The sequence below is a fragment of the Nerophis ophidion genome, linkage group LG01 (assembly GCF_033978795.1).
Source record: "Nerophis ophidion isolate RoL-2023_Sa linkage group LG01, RoL_Noph_v1.0, whole genome shotgun sequence".
NCBI lineage: Eukaryota > Metazoa > Chordata > Actinopteri > Syngnathiformes > Syngnathidae > Nerophis > Nerophis ophidion.
This window is the reverse complement of record NC_084611.1, coordinates 80873939-80884722: the sequence shown is the minus strand read 5'-3', so window position 1 is coordinate 80884722 and position 10784 is coordinate 80873939. Positions and strand designations below refer to the sequence as shown.

Here is a 10784-nt window from a genome sequence, read left to right as displayed (position 1 = left end):
CATATATATACATATATGTATATATATACACATATATACACATACAGTATATATACATATATATACATACTTTATATATATATGTAAATATATATATATATATATATATATATATATACATACATACTTATATTTTTATATCAATCAATCAAAGTTTGTTTATATAGCCCTAAATCACAAGTGTCTCAAAGGTCTACACAAGCCACAACGATGGCTATATGGTATATTAAGTATATTTAATACACACTCCATCCATCCATCCATCCATTTTCTACCGCTTATTACCTTTGGGGTCGCGGGGGGCTCTGGTGCCTATCTCAGCTACAATACCCACTCCTGTTATACTTAGGCAGTCTAATTTTCACACGTACTTGTTGTATTCATTCAACCCGTTTATTTAAAAATAATAATAATATAATTGTTCCAGGGTCAAACTGTGACCTCTCGTAACTTTACAGACGATGCAATAAGCCATATTGTTATCATTCTTAAGCGTGCAAATAAGTTAATGACTGGTAAACACTAAATTTAAATGACTAAAGTTTAAATTAATAATACATATATATATATTTTCAATGTAAAAAGTTGACGCTTTGTAAAATGATACATTGAATACAAGAAACTATGTTTCATGGTGATGCTAATAAAATCGTATTTATAATAATAATAATGCAAAAATATCAAATGCACCATTAAAATATTGTTCTTATATTTATATATATTTGTATACGTATTATGTGTATATATATATATATATATATATATATATATATATATATATATATATATATGTATGTGTGTATGTATGTGTGGGAAAAATCACAAGACTACTTCATCTCTACAGAACTGTTTCATGAGGGGTTCCCTCAATCGTCAGGAGAAAACCTCCTGACGATTGAGGGAACCTCTGCTACTTCCAGTAAAGGCAAGGCTTTTTAACTAGCCACCAAAAGTTGCGAACTTTATCGTGGATGTTCTCTACTAAATCCTTTCAGCAAAAATACGGCAATATCGCGAAATGATCAAGTATGACACATAGAATGGACCTGCTATCCCCGTTTAAATAAGAAAATCTCATTTCAGTAGGCCTTTAAGCGCTGTTAAACACTCAACTTTGATGACAAAAGGTTTAGATCCATAATCTATTATCAATATATTTATTAATAAATGTAATGTAATGTTTGAAAAATGATAATGAAACATAATAAATTAAGATTAATGGTTATAATAAAAATAATAGGAGAACGCCTGTGGGCGGATTATCATCTGTTCCAGGGTCAAACTGTGGCCGCTATATAACACCTTAAAACACAAACAGTTAAAATATAAAAGTGTTAATATGGACTGTATTCAAATAAAAATAAAAGGACATTACTTACCCTCTGATGATGCGGGGCAGAAGCGTGGCCTAAATGAAGTAAAACTGCATCAAGACAATCGATCAAACCTCCCAAAAAAAAATGCAAGGAATGTGTGCTCACCTTTGAAACGGGACAACACGCATCAGACCGAATGTCTCAGGTGTGCCTGGGAGGTGAATCTTCTCACAGGAACTCATAGACTAGAACCGTTCGTCTCATATGACCAGTTGTACCCAGACCTCCATCCATGGACTTTCTGTCCCAGTTCTACGGCTATATATTTTTTTCCCCTCCTCACTGGTCAGGATGGGTACCAAATTCCGCCACTACTACCCGGTACAGTACCATTTATTGCATGTGACGTGCACTTGGCGAGGAAACAAGCGCTCTTGCAATTCACCATACCGACAACGGACAGCTGGAAAGCACTCGAAATTGCAGTAAGGCTCCACTTACGTAGCTCGATGCTACTTTACATTAAATATGCCATGCACATGCTACCGATTAGCATGAGCGATTTTACATGGCGATTTCAACCCGGCCTAATTTGGTACAGCTAAGAGGCAGGTTACAATCAAAAAGCTGATGTGTAATAGATACAATACTTAGAGTACAAACATTTTGTAGGGCTCAACAAAAGACATGACCGGCTTATTCAACTTAACGGCAAAGACTCCTTCCACCATATGCAGTCCTGAATTGCAACTGCATGCAAATATAGATAAAATACTTGCAAATGAGACTCATATGACCAGTTGTACCCAGACCTCAATCCCAATGACTTTCTGTTCTATGGCTATAATCAATTTTTTCTCTCCTCCTCACTGGTAGGGATGGGTACCGAATTCCGTCAGTACTACCCTACAAACAGTAGCAATAAAACAGTACATTTTATTGCACGTGACGTGCACTTGGCGAGGAAACAGGCGCTCTTGCAATTTACCACACCGACAAAGGACAGATGGAAAACACTCGGAATTGCAGTAAGGCTCCACTTAGCTCGATGCTAATTTACATTGCGCACGCTAACGACTGGCATTAGCGATTTTACATAGCGATTTCGACCCCGCCAAATTCGGTAATGAAAACTACAACTAAGAGGTAGGTTATAATCGAAAAGCATATGTGTAGTAAGTTAAAGTACCACTGATGCCGTATTTCCTTGAATTGCCGCAAGGGCGCTAATTAATTTGAAACCTCTTCTCACTCCGGCGCTTACCAAAGGCATGCGGTAAAGGCAAGCATGCGCTAATTATTTTAAAACCTCTTCTCACTCCGACACTTACCGAAGGCATGCGGTAAATTTAGGCCTGCGCTTATAAATTGGAGTGTGAAGTAAGGATACCATCATGAAAAGCACATTTAATTAAAAAAAAAACGTTATTATGGTCTTACCTTTACTTATAAATGAAGTCCATGTGCAGCTCCTTCTGATCAAAAGCATTGATAACTTGTTTATAGAAGTGAAGTGAATTATATTTATATAGCGCTTTTTCTCTAGAGACTCATAGCGCATTACATAGTGAAACCCAATATCTAAGTTACATTTAAACCAGTGTGGGTGGGACTGGGAGCAGGTGGGTAAAGTGTCTTGCCCAAGGACACAACGGCGGTATCTAGGATGGCAGAAGCAGGGATCGAACCTGAACCCTCAAGTTGCTGGCACGGCCACTCTACCAACCGAGCTATACCGCCCCATAAGTCTTCCTTATCTTTCTTCAGTTTTAAAAGTCTCTCTGTCTCGATGGAGATCTTCCTTTATTACCTCCTGCTTCGATTGAAAGTCCAGTTTAGAAAACTGTTTTATTTAAGATATGTAATCCTCAATGTTAAAAGTGCAAGCGAGAGGAAAAAAAATTAATGATCGCTGCTCACTCTTGCTGCTTGTTGTCACTTCTTCTGCAGCCGAGTAGTCGCAAGAAGGATCACTAGCGCCCTCTACCACCAGGAGGCGGGAGTCCTTTAATGACTCATATTTGACACACGCAGCTACGGTACATTAATAAAACATAGCTGCTTACTGTTCTTTTTACCATATTCAATAGCTAGGACCTTAAATCTTACTCAATATCTCTTACTCTTCTTCCTTTTATGCGATTTAAAATGATTGAAATCAGCTTCCTCCATTTTGAAAGTGATGACAGGTGAAGTGTCACTCGTGACGTGACGAGTTTGACCCGGCGGAAATTCCAGGCATATTCTAATTATTTAGCGAAATTATTTTGACCCGGCGCAAACTTCAGACATGCGCTAATAAAAAAAGTATTTTGCGAAACGAGTTTGACCCGGCAGTAATTCTAGGCAGGCGCATACTATATGTCCTACAGCAATTCAAGGAAATACGATAGTCACACACACTGGGTGTGGTGACATTACCCTCTGCATTTGACCCATCCCTTTGTTCCACCCCCTGGGAGGTGAGGGGAGCAGTGAGCAGCAGCGGTGGCCGCGCTCGGGAATCATTTTGTTGATTTAACCCCCAATTCCAACCCTTGATGCTGAGCGCCAAGCAGGGAGGTAATGGGTCCCATTTTTATAGTCTTTGATATGACTCGGCCAGGGTTTGAACTCACGACTTACCGATCTCAGGGCGGACACTCTAACTGCTAGACCCCTGAGTAGATTTTAAATACAGTACTTAGAGTACAAACATTTTGTGGGGCTCAACAAAAGACATGACTGGCATATTCAACTCAATGGCAAAGACTACTTGCACCATATACAGTCCTGAATTGCAACTGCATGCAAGTATAGGTGTTGTGTTCCGATGGTGGGATCATCACCATATTGGTGCTTTGTTCCATTTTTGTATCACTCTCCATCGTTTGACTCCTTAGTTCCTGTTTTAGTGTGTTTCCATGGTTACATATTATTTCCACTTGCTACTCTCGGTTCCCGCACACCTGTTACTATTGATTGCTACCTTATTTAAGCTCGCCCCTTTTCCTTGTTCTGCCTGGGATCCTAGTTTGCTTTCATGCAACGGACGAAGACTTGCTTTCCATACTCGCAGCGGTTTGTTTATTCTAGCTCTCATGCTATTGGTTTGTTTTCCTTTTTTTGTGCCCTTGTGCCAAGTTTAGTTTATCTGTTCATATCCCTAGCTTCCATGCTAGCGCCATTTGTTTGCCTTTGCTGTTTAACACCAGTGTTTTTGTTTTAGCCTGTTTTGAGTTATTAAATCTTTATTTCTTACCTCAAGCTGTGTTTTTGCTCGACGCAAGCCTCACAATAGGTGTAATACTTGCAAATGAGACTCAGAAGTGTAAGAAAACAAAATATAACTGGACGGTGTGATAGCAAAATGACTTGCACTCCTTTTAATAGATGATGTTCTTTGAACTGGGTACCAAAAGTTGTTTATTGGGCTCAGGAATGTGACACTTAGCAAGAGATCTATTATCTGATCAAGCTCCGTCTCCTGTGTCTTTGATGTAACATGTGGACTTTAGTTGACCTGGGCATATGTGTCATTTATTCTTGACCCCCAACAGAGCTAAATTGTTCCCCTTTTCCTGAGTGACCCCCCTCCTCTGGGCAAACGACACCCTCTCCCCTTCACAGGACTTTGGGTATTCATTGCACTGGTGTACTGTATGTAAATGAGTATGGAGGGTGGGACTTCTGAGAATGTATAATTGTCATGTCAAATTCTAAAGGAGTTAGAACAAGCTGGAACGAACGGATGTGTCGTTCTGGTTTGGTCTCGCTTTGCAAAGCTTGTTATTATTTGTTTGTTACTTTAATAAATAATTTTAAAGCTATTTGTCACTAAAGGATCGTCTTTAATGGACAGAATTTCTAGGCGCAGTCAAGGCGTTGAGGGGTTCCGGTTTGGTGACCGCAGGATTAGGTCTCTGCTTTTTGCAGATGATGTGGTCCTGATGGCTTCATCTGACCGGGATCTTCAGCTCTCACTGGATCGGTTCGCAGCCGAGTGTGAAGCGACCGGAATGAGAATCAGCACCTCCAAGTCTGAGTCCATGGTTCTCGCCCGGAAAAGGGTGGAATGCCATCTCCGGGTTGGGGAGGAGACCCTGCCCCAAGTGGAGGAGTTCAAGTACCTAGGAGTCTTGTTCACGAGTGGGGGAAGAGTGGATCGTGAGATCGACAGGCGGATCGGTGCGGCGTCTTTAGTAATGCGGACGTTGTACCGATCCGTTGTGGTGAAGAAGGAGCTGCGCCGGAAGGCAAAGCTCTCAATTTACCGGTCGATCTACGTTCCCATCCTCACCTATGGTCATGAGCTTTGGGTCATGACCGAAAGGATAAGATCACGGGTACAAGCGGCTGAAATGAGTTTCCTCCGCCGTGTGGCGGGGCTCTCCCTTAGAGATAGGGTGAGAAGCTCTGCCATCCGAGAGGAACTCAAAGTAAAGCCGCTGCTCCTCCACATCGAGAGGAGCCAGATGAGGTGGTTCGGGCATCTGGTCAGGATGCCACCCGAACGCCTCCCTAGGGAGGTGTTTAGGGCACGTCCAACCGGTAGGAGGCCACGGGGAAGACCCAGGACACGTTGGGAAGACTATGTCTCTCGGCTGGCCTGGGAACGCCTCGGGATCCCCCGGGAAGAGCTAGACGAAGTGGCTGGGGAGAGGGAAGTCTGGGTTTCCCTGCTTAGGCTGTTGCCCCCGCGACCCGACCTCGGATAAGCGGAAGAAGATGGATGGATGGATGGATGGATCGTCTTTAAGAAATTTCCACGACAACGGTACTGTTAAAAAATAAATAAAAATGGTGCAGTTCCCATACTTTTTCGCGGTACAAATCAAACCAAGTGACCAAATGCTCCCATCAAACATCCCAATTTTTTTTTATTTTGCATATTATGAACAATTCCTGATATCCATGCAAACAGTATAGAATGAGATCACAGGATGGCAGAGAGACCCTGGTTACTAAAATATATATTCCGCTGAATGAAGGGGATAATATTGCGGGGGGGAGGGAGGGGGGCCTGTTAAGGTCAACAAGCCTCACCTGGCGCGTCACCAATGAGAGCAAAAAAGTCTCGTCTGCCTCGGCGTAGCTGGAACCTGATATATTATCATTTACTAATATGTCTACATTGTTTGATAGAAAATCAATAGTGGATATAATACTAATGATACATTGATATCACCACTGTAAACGTCATATCGTCACTGTACTACAGCTACAAAGCAAAGAGAAACCACACCCCTGTTAGCACCGTGTCACAGTTTGAGGCTTTTCCTTCTTATTTGGTTTGTTTTTTTCCCCTCGTCGTTTTAGACCGAGTCCACCTTGACCCGGTTATTGTTCGTCATGAGCGGCGACGGCGAGGGCTTGCTCTTCAGCCTCTCGCCGGCGTCGTTGGAGCTGTCCTGGAAGAAGATGCGGGCCGTGCACACGGACACGACGATGCGCTTGTACTCGCGCCGGAAGTTCTGGTTGAGCACGCCGTACACGATGGCGTTAAGGCAGCTGTTGAAGTAGGCCATGAAGTAGCTGGCCACGAACAACCACTCGGGGATGAGCGGCACCACCACCTCGGGCCGGATGGCCACCGCCAGCCCGATGAGGTTAAGCGGCGCCCAGCACACGGCGAAGAGCACGAAGACCACGAACATGGTGACGAAGTTGCGGACGTCGTGCGGCGTCAGCTTGGGCCGGTTGTCGGGCTTGACGCGCCGCCTCACCTGGATGACCAGGATCCAGATGCGCAGGTAGCAGTAGGTGACAATCATGATGGGCAGGATGAAGTGGAAGAAGACCACGGCGATGGTGTACGCCGAGCTGGCCGACTGCTCGAAGGTGCAGGAGTAGACGCGGGAGTCGTACTGCAGCGAGCCCACGAACAGGTTGGGCACGATGGCCACCACCGTCAGAGCCCAGATGAGCAGCACGTAGCACACCGAGTTCTTGTCGCTGTACAGCCGGTCGTACTTGAGGCTGTGGCAGATGTAGCAGTAGCGGTTGATGGCGATGCCGGTGATGTTGAAGATGGAGCCGATGACGCTGACGCCCATGAGGAAGCCGCTGATCTGGCAGTGGACGTAGCCCAGGTTCCAGCCATTCTGGAAGATGGAGGCCAGGACCAGAGGGTAGGGGTAGATGGCCACCACCAGGTCGGCCACCGCCAGGCTCACCACGAAGATGTTGCCTGGGGGAGGAACACAAAACGGATATAAGACAAACAGAATACAAGACAACGCGTCTTTCTCACACTTCGAGACTAACATCTTGCAATCAGGTCTGAGCGGACAGATCAAGTATATTGTATGATGCAATCAGTCCTTTTCAAACTTTTATGCGTCTTACATTCGGGTAAATACAATATGCGAGCCTGACACCCATATTAAAATATATTTTTTCTATCAATAAAACACCCACAATGAATCAAAGTCAATGCATTTTGAACGGACAGATCAAGTATATTGTATGACGCGACCAGTCTTTTTCAAACTTTATGTGTCTTATATTCGGGTAAATACAATATGCGAGACTGACGCCAATATTATTAATGTATATATATATATATATATATATATATATATATATATATTTATCAACAAAACACCCACAATAAATTAAAGTCAATACATTGTGAACGGACAGATGAAGTTTATTGTATGAAGCGACCAGTCCTTTTCAAATGTTTATGCGTCTTACATTCGGGTAGATACTATATTCGAGCCTGACACCAATATTAATATGTATTTTTTCCATCAATAAAACTCCCAAAATAAATCAAAGTCGACGCATTTTGAACGGACAGATCAAGTATACTATAAGACGCGACCAGTCCTTTTCAAACTTTTATGCGTCTTACATTCGGGTAAATACAATATGCGAGACTGACACCAATATTATTAACATTTATATGTTTCATCAACAAAACACCCAATACAATGTGAACGGACGGATGAAGTATATTGTATGACGCAATCAGTCCTTTTCAAACTTTTATGCGTCTTACATTCGGATAAACACAATATGTGAGAATGACACCAATATTAAAAATTTATATATTTTTTAGCAAAACACACACAATAATTTAAGGTCAATGCATTTTTAACGGACAGATGAAAGTATATTGTATGACGCGACGAGTCCTTTTCAAACTTTTATGCGTCTTATATTCGGGTAAATACAATATGCGAGCCTGACACCAATATTAGTATATATTTTTTCTATCAACAAAACACCCACAATAAATAAAAGTCAATGCATTTTGAACGGACAGATCAAGTATACTGTATGACGCGACCAGTCCTTTTCAAACTTTTATGCGTCTTACATTTGGAGAAATACGATATGCGAGCCTGACACCAATATTTATATATATTTTTCCTATCAACAACACACCCACAATAAATTAAGGTCAATGCATTTTGAACGGACGGATCAAGTATATTTTATGACGCAATTAGTCCTTTTCAAACTTTTATGCGTCTTCCATTTGGGTAAATACAATATGCAAGACTGACGCCAATATTATTAATATATGTCTTTTTATCAACAAAACACCCACAATACATGAAAGTCAATACATTGTGAGCGGACAGATCAAGTATACTGTATGACGCAATCAGTCCTTTTCAGATTTTTATGCGTCTTACATTCGAGTAAAAACAATATGCAAGCCCGATACCAATATTGATATATATTTTTTTATATCAACAAAACACCCACAATAAATTCAAGTCAATGCATTTTGAACGGACCAATCAAGTATACTGTATGATGCGACCAGTCCTTTTCAGACTTTTATGCGTCTTACATTTGGAGAAATACAATATGCGAGCCTGACACCCATATTAATATATATTTTTTCTATCAATAAAACAACCACAATAAATCAAAGTCAATGCATTTAGAACGGACAGATCAAGTATATTGTATGACGCGACCAGTCTTTTTCAAACTTTATGTGTCTTATATTCGGGTAAATACAATATGCAAGACTGACGCCAATATTATTAATATATGTATTTTTTATCAACAAAACACCCACAACACATTAAAGTCAATACATTGTGAACGGACAGATCAAGTATACTGTATGACGCTATCAGTCCTTTTCAAACTTTTATGCGTCTTACATTCGAGTAAAAACAATATGCAAGCCTGATACCAATATTAATATATATTTTTTAATATCAATAAAACACCCACAATAAATTTAAGTCAATACATTGAGAATGGACCGATCAAGTATATTGTATGATGCGACCGGTCCTTTTCAAACTTTTATGTGTCTCATATTCGGGTAAATACAATATGCAAGCCTGACGCATATATAAATATATTTTTTTTTATACCAACAAAACACCCACAATAAATCAAAGTCAATGCATTCTAAAGAGACGGATCAAGTATACTGTATGACACAACCAGTCCTTTTCAAAACTTTTATGCGTCTTACATTCGGGTAAAGACAATATGCGATAATGACGCCAATATTAATAATGTATATATTTTTTAGCAAAACACACACAATAAATTAAAGTCAATGCATTTTGAACGGACATATCAAGTATATTGTATGACGCAACCAGTCCTTTTCAAACTTTAATGTGTCTTATATTCGAGTAAATACAATATGCGAGCCTGACACCAATATTAATATATATTTTCTCTATCAACAAAATACCCACAATAAATCAAAGTCAATGCATTTTGAACGGACAGATCAAGTAAACTGCATGATGCGACCAGTCCTTTTCAGACTTTTATGCGTCTTACATTTGGGTAAATAGAATATGCGAGCCTGACACCAATATTAATATGGATTTTTTTCTATCAATAAAACACTCACAATAAATCAAATTCAATGCATTCTAAACAGACAATGTCTGGTTCTGTCTTACAGAACCAGACATTTTCAAACATTTATGCGTCTTACATTCGGGTAAATACAATGTGTGAAACTGACGCCAATATTATTAACATATATATTTTTTTATCAACAAAACACCCACGATGAATTAAAGTCAATACAATTTGAACGGACAGATCAAGTATGTTGTATGACGCAACCAGTCCTTTTCAAACTTTTATGCGTCTTACATTCGGGTAAATACAAGATGCGAGACTGACGCCAATAATACTAACATATATATTTTTTCTATCAACAAAACACCCGTAATTAATTAAAGTTAATACGATGTGAACAGAAAAATCAAGTGTACTGTATGACGCGACCAGTCCTTTTCAAACTTTTATGTGTCTTACATTCGGGGAAATACAATATATGGGCCTAATGCTAATATTATTAACATATATATTTTTTTTATCAGCCTTTCACCAATATTAATATATATTTTTTCTATCAATAAAACACCCACAATATATTATAGTCAATGAATTTTGAACGATAAGATCAAGTAAACTGTATGATTTGACCAGACCTTTTCAAACTTGTATGCGTCTTACATTCGGGTAAATACACCATTATTA

The 10784-nt window shown here is 40.3% G+C and overlaps 1 protein-coding gene across 1 annotated transcript in view; it reads right to left on the bottom strand.

The window, feature by feature from the left end:
* Positions 1–6157: 6157 nt before the first annotated feature.
* The window catches only part of mtnr1aa (melatonin receptor 1A a), a 189762-nt gene continuing 185135 nt past the window's right edge, over positions 6158–10784 (bottom strand). The window contains exon 2 of the mRNA XM_061912977.1: positions 6158–7485. Within this exon, the coding sequence (XP_061768961.1) occupies positions 6611–7485 (875 nt within the window). The 3' untranslated portion in view covers positions 6158–6610. The remainder of the gene's footprint in view (positions 7486–10784) is intronic.